The sequence below is a fragment of the Haplochromis burtoni genome, unplaced genomic scaffold, assembly GCF_018398535.1.
Source record: "Haplochromis burtoni strain Fernald_Lab_line unplaced genomic scaffold, NCSU_Asbu1 Contig_314, whole genome shotgun sequence".
Taxonomy (NCBI): domain Eukaryota; kingdom Metazoa; phylum Chordata; class Actinopteri; order Cichliformes; family Cichlidae; genus Haplochromis; species Haplochromis burtoni.
In genome coordinates, this window is record NW_024582675.1 from 691,325 (window position 1) to 711,103 (window position 19,779).

Here is a 19,779-nt window from a genome sequence, read left to right on the forward strand (position 1 = left end):
TGCAACCTCTGCTTTTTGTGTAGAGCTTGCATTTAAAGATGAGATTTTAATCTGACCTTCTGATACCATGGAAAAGCTGCAGTGGTTTCGGGAGAAAATGACGACTTCTGCTCAAAAGACGCACTTCTGTGAATTGCTCTTTATCAGATGGGGGTTTTAGTACCTAACTTACCTTCCTAAAATTTTATCATCTTTAAATCAGCACTAGAGCCTAACCCCACATTTCAGGCTTCTAAAATCAATAAAATAAATAAATTCATTGAGCCCACTTTTGTTTTGTCTTCAGATATTCAACTTAATCTTACAGCCTGTTTCATTAAACTGTGAGACTGTGCTTGCTAAACACTGATTGACAACAGTTAAAACAACCGTACATAATTGTAGAGCAGCCCAGTAGACCCTAGTTACGTATTAAAATTATACCCGTTACCTGGGATACGGTGCTCATCTTGCAGCAGTGAATAATGATTATAATTAACTTGAAATAAGAACCATTGTCCACTGACATCATTGTGAACCACAAACATACCCCAACCACCCCATGGGCTTGATAAAACCCTCACTCTGACTGACCAATGATATATCAGCTCTCCCAGGGGACAAAAAAAAAGAAGCCCAGTCACATTTGAAAAAAATAACAAGCCTCTTTACTTCCTTCCCTATATCTCAGTCATTTATGAGGCGTCAGTGATGCACTTGACTTGTTTTACCAGAGTTTCTAAATCTGATTTAATTGAACTCATGTAGCTTACACGGGGAAGCTCGGGGATTACGTTTCAGTTGAGGGGAAATCCCAGGCATGTCCATGAAGAACGTAAATCATGGGGAAAGCAGCGGAAACGAACCCTCAAGGTCTACAGACTCTCTGCTTTTTCTGATTTGAGAAAATCAGGACGTGTTTGGGGTGAATCACTGGAGGAAGGTCTCTCTGACCCACATCTGTACAGATGTGGGTCACCTCCTTCTGAGTGGACACATGAAAGGTGTGGTGTGAAGAGGCTTTCTTTCAGGTTTCATCCTTCTTAGCCCAGGGACAAAATACCTGCCTTTAAGTGTTCATATGTGCTTTATCTCGTGTGGTGGATCCACCTTGTGCTTTGACCATTTTCATTGTGATTGTGTATGTTCTCATAGATTCATGAGATTCTGTTCCCATCCAGCAAATCATCTTTAAATCAGTAATAACTGTGAAAGTGCTGGGCTGTACTGAGGCAAGCTGCTTTGCCTCCGGCTATGGCATCATCCTCTTGGGACTGGGATTTGCTAAGCACCCTTCTCCCAGTCTGCCTGCTTGACAGCTCATTGATGACTTCATCTACATCTGTTCTGTTTATCATGGTCATCAATATTCATGACAGGGATATTTGCCCACTTCAGGCATTTTCTTAATATTTATGTAGCGAGTATGTGAAGTCTGTGGCTGCCCTTGCACAATGACAACAGAAGTTTAGAGGTCCTTCTTTAGCTGGAGCTCAAAGCATGAGCTTTTTAGGCTTCTGCCTGTCGCTAAATAATCTCTCATCCATCTTCAGCTATGTATATATACATATATTACAGGCATGTGGCTAGTTGTGGCATGCCAGTAAGACGTTTTGCTCGAACGAAATAAAGTGAGCTCCATGTGTTTCGTTGTCTCATCACTCAAATCAATCACTGCTAAGTCAAATTGGATTTTGAGCTTTGTTAACTAAGGCTAAACCCTTGGACAAGGAGTGCTTTTTTTCAGGGAGAGACACGATGAAGCATTATAGCCGTTTGGCTCAGAGCACTTTACGTTAACAGGTAGTTGACACAAACGCTGGGACAGTGCCAACTGTTATTGTGACTGAGTCTTAGCTTCGCAGCCCTGCACCCATCACCCATCGGTGAGCTCAACAGACTCAAGAGTCCACAGCTACAGTACAGAGCAAAGTTAAGAAAGGCTTACGGACATATCCAGTGGCAGTGTTTGAAAATAGGATTGACTCGGCACATGTACCTAGATTGAAATTCCAATCAGACCTAATTGCTCAGTAGTCATTATAGTGGGAACAGGTTCAACAAGTACCGTAAGGTTTAAAAATTAAGTCTGCAAGAAATATCGAGCAGTTACACGCTGAATATATCACACTGCAAGAACTGATTCACAAGAAGCCAGATATTGCAGACTACTTTGCATTCATTTGTTCGGATAGACTGACACCTTGGATGGCTGAGGATGTGTTACAGTGTCCTGACTGCCCCTAAGCTCCTCCATAGGGCTGTCTCTCAGACAAGCCAGCATCCCTCTGAGAAGGTAATGGGATTGTCTCACCGGTTTGGCCGCCTGAGCGGCAGCAAGGGTTAGTGGGATGTGACCTCGTTGCCCACCCAGTTTCTATTTGCAGGGTTTAGAGCTGTCAAGGACACGGCGATCTGTATGGTTGCACTGTCTCTATGCTTTGCATCAGAATGCAGACCTGGCAGTGTTGGGCTACATTTTCATTTTGGCCCATGCACTCAAGTATTGAACCCATATATTGCGATCCTTTTCTGAGCCATCTCATACACAGCTGACTCTAATAGCAGCACAGTTACAAGCTGAGGTGTCTGCAAAAATACAGCTTTACTTTGATGAACAGCAATGATGTTATGGGCTTTTAAATCAACAAGACAGGTGAGCAGTCAAACCCAGAATCATTCTTTATAAGCTTAATTTCAATCCTGTAATGATTAAATGAGCTGTATTTGGTGTTGAAACTAAAATCAGACAGTGGTACTGTGATTGGTGATGAATTATTTTATGGAAATGAAGGGGCGATATTCTAACTTGGGTTAGGAAAATTATAGGAAAGAGCAGCTCAAATGATTGTAGACCCCCTAGTGCCTTAATGTGACCTTGCTCTTGCATCTAAGTTTTCTGTGGGAATTCTCACACGGATGGGTGGATCCCTTTGACTAATGGGGGTGGGGCACTGTACTCGCAAAGCATCTGCAAGTGGTTCTCGCTAGCCTTGTACATAGCAAAGTGCCTGTGTATTGTGTTTGCGTAGTGCTGTTTTCCATCACTGTCAATGGCTGTATTCGGCTTATTTCCAAGGCACGCTTGACAGTAGAACTTCATACCGCAGACGAGTGATGAGCATTGCATTTGTGGCACCCTCTTTTACTGGGAAACCCACAGTGGGAATCCTCGACATTTCAACTGAGATGAATAAGAGTGCCTGTGGAGGGGGAAAAGTTGTTTCACAGACTTCGAGTTTGTGTTTCTTGCTTTGCTTTAGCAATCGTCTAAAGCTACCATTTAGACGATTGCTTTTTTCTAGACCATTATATCTGTCCTTAATTTGCACATGTAAGCACACATGTGACATTGAACTGACAGATGGGGGGGGGGTTTGTTTGTCACCGGCAGGAAGATCTGTGTACACTGTAAGTGTCGTCGTGAGGAGCATGCAGTGACAGCCATGCCCGTAGAGATGGAGAAGACGGTCACCAAACTGATGTACGACTTCCAGAGGAACTCAACCTCGGATGATGACTCAGGCTGTGCCTTGGAGGAGTACGCCTGGGTTCCACCGGGTCTCAAACCTGAACAGGTATGTTTAGTCTTATTCTGCTATGGAGCACACGGTCTTCCAGCATTTCAGTCTTGTTAGTAACGCCATCTTATCACTTCTCTTGTCACCTTTTTTGTAAAATATGTGTAATTGTGTGTACCGGTCCAATCCTTTCATCTATTTTTTTTTATCATGTGAAGCTGAAGTTTTTGTAAGAAATTAATTGTTGAGCATTTGAATCCACAGCTTTTTCGTTTCCTCCAGTGTAGAGTATACAACACAGAGGCTAATTAAAGCTTGAACGTGAATGAAATGACGGAAGACGTGGGATCACATTACAGCGCCCTTTCAAAAGCTCCGATTTCACCATACACTGTAGTGGCAGTTGAGCAGTGTAAGTTTATACAGTGAATTAGGATAAGGCTTGGTGTTGTAAAATATGATCATGGGTTAAAGCTTAGTCTTTCAGAGATATGCACAGGCAGGTGTTAGTTCAAATATATAACACACTTTTAGTACAATAATCAGAAATCTAATACAAATTCCAACTATTCGTTTAGACCTGCATGTCGCCATGTGTCGACATATATTATATGCTGACTGCACCTTCTCCCAGCTAATGGATAACAAGGATTATGTGCTTCCAGCAGTTAAATTAATCTCCAATTCCTTCTCCCTGCAAACATGTTTACAGTAGGTTACATTGCCCTCACAACCACAAAGCTAAGCCTGCATTAATACATAAGCACATAAAATGGACCCGTGCAGAAAATCCTCTATTACAATACTTCACTTAACTGCAGGTGCGCACACGTGGGAGGGTTTCCAGCTTTATGGGACAATAACAACGTTTATTGAAGCCGGTTTCATTTTGTTGATGAGCTGAGCTGGTCAGTACATTGTTGGCACACCCCCCACTGTTTCGACCTCAAAGGACTGAGACCGGCTATTATTCATCCCTCTCCAGGATCATGCTTACAACTCCGTAGTCACTTAGGTTCTCATTTGGTGAAAATATAACCTCGGGAACATTCAGGAAATAAAGAGGACTGGGCTGATTAGTATGGCAAGACCAGAATGCTAAACAGCCTAGAGAAAAGATTCAAGTTAATCAAGTAATAAAAAAACAAAAAACAATAATCCTGATGATCAGAATGGAAAGAATATTAGACTGTTAAACTAAATCACTTCTAGCTTTAACCTAGCAGCAGGCAGCACATGAAATGTGCCAGAAGCTGTAGCAGTTTCTATCTTTCAACCCTGACATGACAAATCATTCAAGCTGTGGAGGTCTGGTGTGACTTTTTTCAGGAGAGTGGACATAAAGCTAAAACTTCAGGTTAAAAACTGCAGATCAAGAGTCTTCCTGCTTTGAACCGCAGAACTGTATCTGTCTCCTGTTCAGCCTCAAGTGATGTACTGCTATTCTGTAATGAGACATTTCTAAGCAGGACTGGGGTCAGTCAGGTGTGTCTGAGGGATAACTTGGGATTGTTTCTGTCAACCAAACAGTGCTGTCAGCTCTACTTTCCACTATCAGGGTGCTGAAATGCAGACACGGCAAAAGAATCTTTAGCAACAAATGGAGCCATTATTCTGTGCGTTTGACATGTTATTGGGCCATTTTCCTCCCTCGCCGGTCGCCTTGCTCTCTCCTCTTCATCGTTTAAAATAGATTTATTGGATGTTGCCAAGTTACCGTTTGTCAAGGGCAAGAATGATAACTAGCAGTGGTCTGTGAGAGATAAGCGTTTTCTTCATGTGTAAGAGCTGCAGTCTAATATTGAAACTCCATGTGCCATGTCTATATAGAAATTCAATTTTAGGTTTTTCATGCAAACTTGTATCTCTGTCAGGTTCTAACATGGGCCGAGAGCCTTGAAGTAGATGAATTAAATAGAAAAGCGCCAGGTAGAGAAAGAAGCGAGGGCAGTTTGACCTTTTCCAAAATAGACCAGAGGGCAATTGGACTCATTCCGATCTGAGATCAAGAACAATAAAACCATCAGCCTCTGACTTGATTGCAGCCAGCAGCCGTGAAGGATGAGTAAATGATGGGTCAGTGGATGTAAAAGCTAGTTGGGTATTTGACAGAAAATGTGTAAAAATCCATAGTCCCTGGAGGATGAAGAGGACTAATGACTTGAATTACCTTCCTCGCTTTACCTTTGTTGCGCCACAGCGAGATTGATATTTGCTGAATTTGACATCGATAGATGGCTGCGATTCTAAAAATTTAATTTAGTGCCACCCTGCTGTCCAAATTCTATTACTTCATGGATCATGATCACGTATCTTTAAAGCTAGTAATATTCCTATAAACATCACTTCTGCTTTGTGTTTAGGTGTCATATGTTAGCGGTGTTTGGCACAGTTTTGCACCATGGGCATTCACACATGTCAGCAAAGACGTGAGAACAGGAGGGAAATGAATGAAAACTGCTGTTAAATCCTCTCTCTTCACAGTAAAAACACCCTTTTTTCCTCCGCAGTGTTTGACTATAGCTACCAGTATTTTCTCAGCTATATAATATCTGTGTCTACTAACCGCTGCAAAGTGGCTTGTTGTGAGAATGTCAGAACTGGTGCCTGGTGGTGTCTTTTTCCCCTGCCTGCCTGGCCATTAACAGCAATAGAAACCAGCTGTGTGAAGCAATCTCTCTTGTCACTCATCTGTAAGTCCTACCATTTGCTTCAGCCTTAAAAAACACTCCCTTCAGTACAGTTTGAAATTCTGCCCTGTCTTTACTTCCGTCTGTTTTCGATTACAGTTATTATCGCAAGCTGCTTCTTCTAGCTCGCTCTGGAATATTTGTGTGTGTCGTGCGTATGCATGCGTGTACATGTGTGTATCTTTCTTTAGATCTTTTCCTCGGGCAGTGTGCCTTTCACCTCCAGATTGTAACCCTGCTGTTCTTGGAAGCATGTTTTGTAATTTATCATTAACATTGGGTGTGTGCGTGCATCACGAGTTTGTCTTTTTTGTTTGTCAGTGCTGTGTGATATATCGGCACTTGACCACAGTCGGTCGTTTCAGGACTATCCAGAGATTCCACCCCACCCTCAATGCCCGTCCTAAATTGTGCTCCTGAGCACAGATCTCGTGTCCATTGCCAACGCAAGCAGAGAGCCAACAAAAGCAGAGCAGAAGGAATTGGGTTACATTTACAGCAAAGAGTCTCCTGCTATAAATTCATCCCAGTAACAAATACGCTTGTACAAGTGGATACTTCAAGGAAATGAAGATCGTCTTTGATGCTGGATGTGATGCCGCACCTTTAAAGAGAGTTTTCGAAAGCTGCTCAGTTTTGATTCGAGTGTTTACACACTGATGCACGTCTGCGTTAATCTGTTTTTGTGTGGCAGACTGTGTTATTGCCAAGGACAAGGCTAGTCGGTAAATCCATTCAGCTGACCTGTAGGCCATCAAGAGAGACGTGATCTTGTCAGCAAGCATCGATCACACATGCTGTCTCTCTCATAAAGTCCTCGGTGTACATTTTGCCCATTTTTGCGTCTCTCCGTACACAAAGATATCTTCCTCTACACTCACATCTTTTTAACTTTTTCCCTCTCATGTCTCCTCCTCCACCTCTCACCCGTTCTCTCTTTTTCATCTATCCTCAAACCTCTCTTTAAAGACCCTGTGGCTTTCTTCATTTGCCCCCCTCGCCAGTCACATTCATATATAACTGCCTGACCTCAGTTATACCCCAGCCCCCCCTCATTACAGTGTAATAAAAAGAGTGTAATAAATAACACAGAAATGACACTCATTGTCTGCTGTGGTGATGTAAAGAATGTCCAAGTAATTTGAAATGTCCAGATTAGCATTAATCTGCTGCCACACGCTTGCATTGCTGGGGGCATACGTGCTGAACACTATTTCGTTTTCTCGTATGTGTGTGTGTGTGTGTGTGTGTGTGTGTGTAATTGTGACAGGTCAGTAATGCATTCCCTTGTCAGTGTGCAGAGATGGAGAGGTGGGGTTCCATTAAGTCTCTACTGGTGGGCCATAAATCAAAGTGTGTGTGTGTGTGTGTGTGTGTGTGTGTGTGTGTGTGTGTGTGTGTGAGAGAGAGAGAGAGAGACTGACTCCCAGTGGCAGATCTTGATACTTTGGTCCTTGCACAGTTTTACTTTTTTAGCCCTGAAATGATAAAATCAAAACAATATCAAATAAAGGCTGAAATTTCTCAGTTTTTGTAGATGGTACAACAACAAAAGAAAGAAGTCACTTACTGCAGAATATTTGAGCACTTACCTGGTAATGAAAACAGCCCCTCAGTCCAAATGCTCTCCGTCTCTCCCTCAGGTTCATCAGTACTACAGCTCCCTGCCTGAGGACAAGGTGCCCTACGTGAACAGCCCAGGGGAGAAATACAGGATCAAACAGCTGCTCAATCAGCTCCCGCCCCACGACAATGAGGTGAGTCCAAACAGATGCCCTCCCCCACCACCTTCCATCCATCCATCCATCCATCCATCCATCCATCACCTCACCTCCTTCAGGGCAATACAGAGATAAGAGGGGGAGCGGGGAGAAGACAGATGCTTTAAAAATGGAGTCTGTCTCCCTAATGGGCGAGATAGGGAAGTGTTTATCGCTGCCTATTAAAGTTGGTTACATTAATAAATTATTACCACAGTTTGTTTGAAGAGATTAAAAGACAGGATCCCCGTGAAGGTCGGCTCTGTTTCCCACCTTAGTTTAGGCTAACAGTCAGCCTGAGCTGTTATTTCTTTTCACTTTATTAAGTGGGACTTCACAGAACCAATTTGTGGTCAGGTAGTGGGTGGGTTCTTAATTCCACCTACTAATCTGATTGGTCAGTCGTTTCGTCAGCTACGATCTGAGAGCAAGTTATTCATTTGGTGACGTGGTTCCTGGTTAATCCTGATTCACAATTTGCACCCAGCAAAAGCAGAGCACAATATCAGCACTTCTTAGCAATGACAAAAACATGATGACAGTTAATTCAACTCTGGGATCAGTCACTGACCTGGCAAACATTATACAGATATTGAAATCTTTAAAAAAAGCTACTTCTATTCACTTTAAGTAGTATTCATTCATCCATCCATCCATTTTCTGTCACCGCTCCAGTTCATGTTCTCGTGGTTTCATGGTCATGTGATCTTCATCCAGGTGCGCTACTGTAACAGTCTGGATGATGAGGAGAAGCGAGAGCTGAAGCTCTTCAGTAACCAGCGGAAGCGCGAAAACCTGGGTCGGGGCAACGTCCGCCCACTCCCCGTGACGATGATGGGGGCGATCTGCGAACAGGTAGCTGAAAGAAATGTCGAAAGCATAAAGTATACATTTGACCTCCGTGTTATTTATTGATTTATTTTTTTTATAAATGTCATTTCTATGTGGACAGAGAAGTGACAGAAGTGAGTAATGTGGCAGACATATGGAACGACCTGCTGGCATGTCAGCAGGGTTTAATGTTGAGGGAGATGCAGTTAAATTACTATTGTGACCATGTCGCACTTCAAACTCTTAAAGTGATGTGTGTGGGTATGGTGCCCCCACTTTATTTTCTTTTTTTTTATGCCTCACCAACTATAAAAATTCTGAAATACAGCTGAGGTCATTATAGTTGAGTTAGACTGCTCTAAATTCTCTAGATGCTTAGTGTTTGTACTCTTATATAATGGAAGTTTGGAGCTGAATGGAATTCCCGTTTAACAATAAACACACACACTTAATGCATCCACTGGCCGTTTGTCATTTTATTTACAACAAGCTCAAACAAGGTGGAGATACTCAGTGCTGTGCTGGTGCTCCGGGTGTAGAGCTGCTTTATAGCTCGTGTTTCTTATCCAGTTAGCAGACACACACACACACACACACACGAGGGAGTGGATTGTTGGGAGAGTTTGTATTGATTGAATTCTCCCCCCTCTCTTTGGTTTCTTGCAGCTCTAGGCTTTGTGCCAGTTAGATAACCTGATTGCAACTCTACCTCCGTCTCCACCTTCCCACCCCTCTAAATCTGCTTTGCCTGCCTGACCTTTCCTCTCGTCTTACTGGTGCTGCTGCTCGTTTATCTTCCCATCTTCTCTGATTGTACACCTCCATGCCTCTATCACACTTTTTTTAATCTTCCCTACATATCTCTCCGTTAATAAATCTTATCGTTTGTCCCACCAGTGTCCTCCACCAGCCCTTCAAATTCTTTATCTCTCTGGTTCCCACCTCCTGAACACACCTTTGTGCTCGCAGCCTTTTCGACTTGCATAATTGTGTTACAGACAGAGATTTACTGATCCGGCATGTTCGATTGGTATCAGCACTAGCCTGACCTTATTAGAGATCCAATAGAAGGTGGACTTTAAGTTCATGGAAATCTCTTTATTTGTTGCATCTTCTGTAGCGCTGATGTGACTGTTTAATCCGTGAAACATTTTCAGTTAACAGAATGGTTTCTGGTGTCTTTTGTGAGGCTAAACTGTCTTTTCCAGCCATTGATTGGACAGAACAACCAATTTACAACTATTAACTTCTGCTTTAGTATATGTATTACTTGACTGTAACTTTTTGTAAACCAATCTATCAATTAAGTAACGGGTGATATTAAGTGATGATGACAGTGGTTGGAATTGCGGCCCTTATCCTCTGATGCTCCAGTAAGTTTGACTAAAGGTCCAATAAATGGAATTCATCCCAGATTTAAAACAATTTTACAGTTTTTCACTTCCTGTCAGATTAGATTGTAATTCCATCCCTCTAAATGGAGCAAATTGGATTAGACTGTCTTATGTCCTGTTTCCAATGAACCGTTTTAACAGGAATTACTTTACATTAAGCAATCAGTGATGCCATACAACAAATCAGGATGCTGGCCTGTCTGCTCATTAAAAAAAAAAAAGCTCCGCAGGCATGGACTTTCAGCTTTCCTTATGCTTTGAAAAACTAATTTGAGCCGTGTGACTTCTTGCTGGATCATGACACATGAGTCTCACGGGGTGTTTTTTTTTTCACATGCAAAGATTTTACATTATTGTATCAAAGAAGCGTTTCACTCAATTCTGTACTTTGAGGTTTAGACACTTTTTAAATAAGAAACGAAACAGTGCAGTAAGAGAAAGCTGGTAAATTGTGACAAATAAACCCAGCAATCATTCAGTTGTTTCATTTCATTTTCTGTTTAGTGTGGAGGCCAGATAAACGGCGGAGACATCGCTGTGTTCGCATCCCGGGCAGGTCACGGTGTGTGTTGGCACCCTGCGTGCTTCGTGTGCAGCATGTGCAACGAGCTGTTGGTGGACCTCATTTATTTCTACCAGGATGGAAAGATCTACTGCGGCCGGCACCACGCCGAGAGGCTGAAGCCACGCTGCACTGCCTGCGATGAGGTAAACGCACATCACACACAGACACACAAGGCTACACGCGGATGGTCATGTCTTAATAGGTACACGTCACCCCCTTGGACAAGCTGTGCCTGTAACTGTGCCAGCAGGGCTATTTATAGTGTTTACACACATGCACTCTGCACTTACACATGCCTATATACACACCAAATTGCTGTCATACGACGCTTACGAGCTCACAGCACACTCCGTCACAGTTTAATGTCTGCTGAGGTTTATCCAGTTTAAAGGGGTTGAGTTTCAATATCCTGATCTCCATTAACGCCGACTCTTACTCTGCAAATGGGGACGAGGACTCTTTTGGCACTTAAATGCATCCCAGCGGTTTAACAGCAGCGTAATTAAAAGCAAATGCACCACCAAGATTTCAGTTCCTCACACACATTAGCCTCCTACATGAACTGGCGACAAAGAATGATCTAAGAGCGCCAAGCTGCAGAGGAAAAAATGGTATGGAGTGGGAGGGCAAGCAGTCTTTGTCCTGTCATTCAGCACGCAGTAATAACCCAACTGAGGTTTTATCTCTATGGACTTTCAATAAACGATACTCTTTCTTATGTCTTTGTTCTTAGATCATCTTTGCAGATGAGTGCACCGAGGCAGAGGGCCGTCACTGGCATATGAAGCACTTTTGCTGTTTTGAGTGCGAGACGGTCCTGGGGGGTCAGCGTTACATCATGAAGGAGGGACGGCCCTACTGCTGTTCCTGCTTCGAGTCCCTGTATGCAGAGTACTGCGATTCCTGCGGGGAACATATTGGTATGCTGCCTCACTCCCCATCATCCATCACTTCCATCTATTGTTTCCATCACTGTTCATATGGACTGCATTAATGACTAGAAGCTTATGCAAAGAATTGGTTGCTGAAAGGTTATTAAAGTTCCAAATACATAATTTATATATAAGAGGATTCAGATGCAAGTTTGCACAGAGAAGAAAAGAGTTACAGTAGCATGGATGTGGTCTTGTTTTCAGCATTTTTTCATGGAATAAAGTTCAGAATATTTGTGGCAGGGGTGCAAAACTGAGCACCACAGACTTACCTTTACAAAGCACAGAACTGTATACAATATACATCATGCAGTGTGGAACTCAAAATAGGGCAAAGGGATGACTATCACGTGACTTTTCAAATTATGGGCCAGTTTTTGGTTGCTATTTTTGTTTTTATAAAGTTTATAAAGGCATAAAGTGTCAGACAAGTGTAGAGACAACCACAGCGAGAGAAGAAAATGGGGGATTTTTCAGCTGGAAACATTCCTATAAGCAATTTTTCTGTCTCCGAGTTTGTGCTCATGTGCATGCATGTGTAACTGCACACGTACGTGTGTGTTTCCCAGGACAGGATGCCCAGGTGTGATTTTTGGCACATATTTCTTTACAGATTTGCGCTGTAATTATTAGTCAGACAGGATACAGAAAAGTATTTGGCCTCAAAAATAAAACTGATTACAAATGAAAACCACCAGAAAGCACTCTCAATCCAGATGGCAGTCATTAGCAAATAGCTGGTTTTCTTTTCCCCTGCAACAACTGGAAACATTCTCAAAATGCTATGTGTTTATACAATGCTGGGCAAGCGTCATAATGAGTTTATCCTGAAACACAGCAAAGTTGCCGCCTCTAGCTCCATTTTCCATTTTCTTACTGTATAAGCTACTTGCAGTATGCTGCAATTTTACACAACACAGCTGGTTTAAATTACATTTTTAAATGTTATGCCCTTTGAATACGTGTGTATGAGTATCTGTCATTTATGTGTTTATCTTTCCTGCAGGTATTGATCAAGGCCAGATGACGTATGACGGGCAGCACTGGCATGCTACAGAAGGCTGCTTCTGCTGTGCACGCTGTAAACGCTCTCTGCTGGGTCGGCCTTTCCTGCCCAAGCAAGGTCAGATCTTCTGCTCCCGCTCATGCAGTCTAGGGGAAGAGCCTAATGGCTCCGACTCTTCTGATTCGGCCTTTCAAAGTGCTCGCTCCACTAGAGAGTCCAGACGCAGCTCTAAAACAACAAAGAATGGAGGGGGAGGCGGGGTGCAGACTGAAAGATGTTCAGGGGAAGTGGACCCACTATCTTTACAAATGGATCTTCTGAGTCTGTCCAGCCAAACACCCAGTTTGACTCGTGAGCCACCTTCCTGGCAGAACCAGGAGCAAGCAGGCGATGGTTACACTTATGAATCCCAATCTGATCCAACTGCTAATCCCACACCTCTCCAGCTTCTTAGCCAGTGCAATGTCAGAAGTGTCTATAACCCCACCTGCTCTGGACAGAATAATCAACAGCAGGATTACAGGATCAAGGAGAATGGAGGTTTAAAGCGACCGCCTATTTCAGCCATGAAAGGTCACTCTCTGAATGAGACGTGGTTCCAACAGCAAGCTCCAGAAGAGTACTATCCATCCAAACTGAGGACCCAAAAGAGCTTCACTGAGGTGTCCCACTGCACTCAAAAACACAATGGCTTCTCCTCAGACAAGCGTTCAATTAGTTTGCACGGTTTTCAGAGGGACAGAGATGCGGGGCCTTCAGCAACTACCCAACAAACAGCAAGGAGCAGGAATCCAATAAATGCACTTAACTTGACAGAGCAACTGACCCCGTTAGAGCAGACCCCAAGAGGATCCATGGAGTCTCTGGCTCTCTCCAATGCTACAGGTTGGTGTGGTAGTAGTACTCACTAGATCTTGGTTTGACTTACAGTTTCTGTTTGGTGTGTTTGCATGTTGTTGCATATTAAGATGTTTCCTCAAGCTAAAGTGACAGTGAGTAAAAGCCAGTCATTTCTCCAAATTCTACTCTGTTTCCTTACAGGCAACTCAGATGCTGGGGGAAAGCGTCAGGAGCACCTTTCACGTTTCTCTATGCCGGACCTGAGCAAAGACTCTGGAATGAATGTGTCTGAGAAAAGTCATGTGGACACCCTCAACTCCTCAGGGCAGTTTCGCAGCTCTGAGTCTATTCACAGTCTCACTGCTGGTCAGTCCTATATGGAAATGAACCCTCGCAGACCCACTCAATACCAGATGCAGTACTGTGACCCTTCTGGCATGGGTATGGACATGGGTATGGGCATTACTCGTTTACCACCTGGCTTCACCTTTCAGGAGGAAGATGGGCTTAGTTTGGTAAGCAACGCCAACGCTTCACGCTTGCCTCCCATTAGTGAGCGCAGGGTGGGTGGAGGTGGTGGTGGAGGTGGAGGTGGAGGAAGGGGAGCCAGTATCCGGATAGATGCCCCAGAAGAGACTCCACAGAGGCGTAGGCACCACCATCACCGCTCTCGGAGATCCCGTCGTTCTCGTTCAGAAAACGCTCTCCACTTGGTGGCAGAGCAAAGACAAAGGCCTCAAGAAAGACCACAGCTACATGTCCGAGAGGATTATGACTGTTTCCCGCCACCAAGAAGTGCAAGGGACCAGTTTGGTGGAAGAGGAGGAGGGGGAAGATACCAGCCCCAACTCTTCAGGCAGTGCCCCAGGACCACTTCAGACCTGAGTCTACAAAACCCTGGGGCCAACAGACGCACTGGCTTGAATCAGTACTCCTGGGATGATTATGATGACGATGACTGGTGCTCCACTTGCTCATCATCCTCAGAATCAGAGGATGAAGGTTACTTCTTGGGTGAACCGATACCCAGGCCCATCCAGCTGCGCTACCTCAGCAACCAGGAGCTGGTCCACAAGTATAACAACGCAGGAATGGGAGGACCCAACCGTAGTGGGCAGTTACACACCCGCAAACGCAGAAAAAGCAAGAACTGCATTATCTCTTAATATCTTGACATTTGCTCATTATATAACTTTTTAGCCCTTTTCAGACATGCATTCCTTACCTTTAATCGAGCAACATCTGAACATGTTACTTCAGCAGTGCCAATCTTACAAAGCACTGGATAAGTTTGAAAGTATGCCGTAATATTAATGGATTGGCTTGGACAATAGTAGGGATTATGTGTGTCTGCTCTGAGTTGTTAAGCTCACTAACGGACATGATTATTTTGGAAGTTAAAAAGCCAGTAACTGGCAAATCAGACACCAGTTCTCAGTAGGTGTCTCATGGTCTCACTCTGCTCAAGGAAGCCACAAACCCATTCCTTTTTGAAAAAACTTAAACACAATAAACTGACCTTTTTCCCCCACACACCAGACAAAGTTTTAATATCCTGCATTTTCCACATTTAAGCACCAACGCTGGTCAGTGCATACCTCATGGACCAGTGACTTCATGTATATATAATCTTAACATACCGTACTGAAGATAGACTGTGAATGATGACTTTAACCTATTCTGACCTGTTCAGAAAACATTATTAAAAAGCAATGTAAACAAGTTAGTTTGCTTCCAGCTGTTTATGGAAGTCTTTCTTCTGAGCATATTACATACCTGCAGTAAGTTAGCTGCAAGATTTTTGTGGCACTTGGTTTTTAAATTACAATAAATTATCTTTAACGTGGAGACAGGGATGATGACCTTGTAGACTTTAGACAAATGACCTGTCATAGTTTTTAGGCTACAGTTTATAAAGTGTCTAATCTGTTTACAAAAATGTGTGGATGTGGATGCATTCCCATGACTACAAATCGGCAGACATATATATATTTATTAAATGAGAGCTGATTACAGACAGAAAGTTTTAAAGATTTTACTACATATATATGACATGAGGACAGTCTCCTTCCTTCAGTGCTTTGAGTGAAGCCATGAGAACATTTATGTAAAATGGACCTACATCTGAATGACAGAACCCTCTGACTTAAACAAATTCATGAAGCTAGCAATGTTACATATATCCCATGTCTGAAAAGGGCTGTTGTTCACCTTGTGTACACTAAAATTCTCCATCTGGAACAAAAACAAAATCACCTACTCCAACTTTTCAGTGTTATTTATCATTGATTATGATGTAATTGAAAGTCAGTGATGAATTACAGTCAGTTAACAGTAAAGAAAACAAGTGTTTGCATGTTTTTTTTCCCCTTTTTTTAACTTTTCACAATAACTCCTGATTATTAAGGCGAACAGTTACATGTGCAGTTTTGTCAAGTCCTAATGTTTATCAAAAGCTGAGGTGCAATTTTTTTTTAACTTAATTTCCACGCAGCAAACGAGTGTACATTACCAGATTGGTATAGTTTTGCTTTTTCATGCAATGTGATTTAGATATAGGATATAATGTACTATTGAATTCAGTTTAATAGTATGTAAATAGATAAAAGAATTAATAATTTCACTTAAGTTAATGAAGTCAGTGTACATATGGTTGTAAATGAAGCCTCACATATTTTTATATTTGTATAGCTGGAGTCATTTATGTATTAAATATCTATAATGTAGAGATAGAAAAATGACCAAAACAACGTTATGCATGTGTTATTTGGCTGACCTGGTCCTGCATTTGGAATAAAAGAGTACTTCAGTGAGTTTCACTGAGTGACCTGTATTTCTCTCCAGAGATAGGGGAAGTGCGCAAAAGAGTCACTTTGTCCATCTGTTTAATAAATAAATGAATGACAGTGGGCTGTAGAAGCCAGTTAGAGTCATCCTCAGATGAATTGTTCGACAGTGTATGCACTCATATTCAAACACACAGAGGTCCATTGTCCTGGAAACAGATGCCACTGCATTTCTGGTTTATTGTATCAGCTTGCACAAGTTGGAAACTGCTGACAAAGGTCTAGGGATTTAGTTATTGAAACCTGGTGATGCTACAAATATTCTTTGTTACCCATGCTAATGGGGTGGCTGAGACACTGTTGTTCCTGAAATTGGCCAAATTAAAAGCTGGTTTTCATGATGCCTAAGACACTGACATTTAATTACATTTCTGTGAGGGTGAGCTGCATATTCAGTCTCAACCAGACACACTTGTGTCTAATTTGGAATACTTACGACATCTGCGTCTCATTCAGGGGCAAATATGGCCCAAATGTCACAATGCACCTGACATCTGGCCCATATTATGTGAACCTGTGGCCATGTTGAGGCAGCCCGACTCGCCCTGATTCAGAGCCCAAAAGAAAGCTGCACATGTGGGCCATTTCTAGGGCCAATCATTCCCTGGTGTCTTATTAACATCAGAACATACTGAAATAGTTTAACATTATAGCCAATAAAACATTATTCAAAGTTTACCATGTTAAAGGACATGAAGGACAGCAGTGCAAGTTGATAGCAAACACATCTTTAGAAGCCAAGGTACGGCTCTACAAGATAGCCAACAGGAGCAGGTGTACCAATGTAGCAAGTCTGCTAGCATCATCAAAGGCACTTGTTGAAATGGGCTAATTTAGCTCAGGATTAAAAACTTGGCTAGTAAGCGATCACTAGCAGCCGAACATCAAACAACTGCGACAACGCGAGATATGGTTCACTGGCTAATATTTTACTAATCTAAAGGCAAGGCCAACTCAACATCCATCGTACATCCTGTGTAAAGCTCTCTTACCAACTGAAAGCCAGTCCACAATATACTCTTTACACCCTCATGCTTTGTATCATTCCCTTTGCCTTCCTCTTTCTGTGTCTCCTCATTTTTGCCATGATGTTTGTAGTAAGAATAATAAGCTAAATTCTTCTTATAGCTGGCTGAAGACCCAGAGATTGTGGGCTTGTGAATGGTTTTCTGTCTCTGTGTGCTCTCTAACTGATCAGCCTAGGGTTACCCTGCCTCTTGGCCTATGGCAACTGGAATAAGCCCCCTTCCACTCTGAATTGGATAAATGGAAGAAGATGGATGGATTTTACTTTACTTTGTGTTTGTTTTTGTACTTTGTTAAGGTAACTAGTGCCATACCTCATGAATTACCGAGCAGAGGAACACAATGTGCTACATGAAATGAGCAATTTGGAGTACATATCAGATGATGTATATTTGCTTGCTAATGAGCACTACGGGGGGACTTCCAATTACACCCCCCCTCCAACTGTGGCCACCTCCAGAGAAATGGTACTAAGGAGGGAAACTTGCTGACTCAAGCCAAGTAAGATTCTTCAGCCATGCTTGAAAACCTGTTCGTTAGATTTCCTGGCAACATCTTGATGGATGCTCTGACAGTTTTTATTTCATCTTAAGTCCACTTAAATTCAAAACAAATCTGCAATGTCAAAAGTATTTTACTTTTTGAATACTCTGACTAAAGAGAAAAGATTTAAAATGGTAATAGAAACAACAAGACATACACAGAAGGGTTAATTATTTGTACAGTAGAGCAGGTGGTATTGGAAAGTGTTAAGCAAAGTCATACTGTAAATTGGACTGATAATGTCCATGTGGTCTGGGGATTACTGCTGCTAGCCCCATAATCCCACCCCTCCCCTCACACACACACACATACACACTTGGAACAAGGTGTGCAAATGCCAGTCTCCTGACTTGGAGCCATTGAAGCTCTAATGTTGTTGGCATAATGGTCACATTAGTATGTTTGCCTCACCTGAACTCAGCCACTAAGGCGTGTAGCCCAGCTTTCATGTTTACTTGGGGATGTGCAGATAACTCATTGACGGGAAGGAATGGATCTGAATTAGTCTGTCATTATACCGCAAAGCCAGCTGCAAAAATATGAGTCACATTATGTCTGACTGCTGCTGATGGCCTGGCCAGTAAATATGGACTTTGCTGCTTTAAGCTTTCATGTTGCAGACTGTATATCATTGGGGTGTCTGTCACTCAAATCCTTTTACTTAAAAGGTACTGAGACATACAGTGAGAGTCAGTCTTTGGTCTGCCTTCAATAACGTGAATATTATTGCTCTTGAAACACGAGCTTCCCTTACATCATCACTGCTTGCCCATATTAGTTTGTTTCTTTATTAGTCCCTCACCCGTGTGTGTGTGTGTGTGTGTGTGTGTGTGTGTGTGTGTGTGTATGTGTGTGTGGGGGGGAGTCTCCAAGTGTTTAATTAAAAGCAAATGGAAGCCGTACACTGAAGGGTGCCACAGATTGCAGCCATATGCTTCCCGCGCTGTGCCGTATTCAAGATAGCGGATGGTGGGGAGATAATCCTCGAGTGGTTTGGATGCTTCCAGTTGTGACAGTCATATTGTCAGCCAAGCGTGTAATTTAGAGCCATGAGCGGTTAGGTGTCTTCGCTGTACAAAGAAGTTACAGTCTGGTGATAGTCGAACTAGGTGTCAGGAAGAAGAAGTTTAATCGTTTCGTGATCATGACTGACATTGTCAGTGTTGAACAATAATGTTCTCCAGATCATGTGGATGAAAAGCATTTCTATTTACCCTCTTATTTTGTTTGAGCAGGTGTACATTTCAGTTATTACATACAAACTTAGATTAATAACATCTGGGGCTACAAATGCCCTGTTTGAAAAGGAGTACAAATTTCTGTCTAATCCCAGCTCTACTCTTCTTCTTTTTTTTTTGTCTGCCACTCAGTAAATTTACAAAATGCTCGATAAAGGTTTGACAAGAAAAAAAAAAGCCCTTGTAATACATGCATCCTAGTAGTCCTCATGTTGTATTTGTGCCTTGAAAGCCACTTCATTTAGAAAATGCAACAGTTTCATTAACAGCCAGACATGTGCGTGTGCGTGTGCGTGTGTGTGTGTGTGTGTGTGTGTGAAGGCTCAGATGCATGGCTGTCATGGGTTGAAACAGTTGGAGTTGTTTTAGGAGACTCTAAAAGCTGTAATTACCGGTCCTTAAGAGCAGAATGGCTGCAAATTACAGCTGCACTCTGAGCAAACTAAAATAGCTTGATTCAGTTATTTACAAATGAAGAATGCCAACGTGCTATCGCACATGCACACGCAACCAGCTCGCTATTGCTGGCACGCAAGTAGATACAAACTCCAACGCATATACACATACGCACACATGTTCACTGGTCTTGCTGAATAGAAGACGCGTGA

General features: G+C 42.6%; 1 protein-coding gene across 3 annotated transcripts in view; it reads left to right on the forward strand.

The window, feature by feature from the left end:
• Positions 1-16,331, forward strand: part of prickle2b (prickle homolog 2b) — an 87,882-nt gene extending 71,551 nt beyond the window's left edge. For all 3 annotated transcript variants that reach the window (XM_005941316.2, XM_005941318.3, XM_005941317.2), the window contains 7 exons: positions 3,374-3,557; positions 7,834-7,947; positions 8,668-8,805; positions 10,680-10,883; positions 11,474-11,660; positions 12,679-13,563; positions 13,720-16,331. In XM_005941316.2, coding sequence (XP_005941378.1) covers positions 3,374-3,557; positions 7,834-7,947; positions 8,668-8,805; positions 10,680-10,883; positions 11,474-11,660; positions 12,679-13,563; positions 13,720-14,684 — 2,677 coding nt within the window. In that variant the 3' untranslated portion in view covers positions 14,685-16,331. The remainder of the gene's footprint in view (positions 1-3,373; positions 3,558-7,833; positions 7,948-8,667; positions 8,806-10,679; positions 10,884-11,473; positions 11,661-12,678; positions 13,564-13,719) is intronic.
• The last annotated feature ends 3,448 nt before the right edge of the window (positions 16,332-19,779 follow it).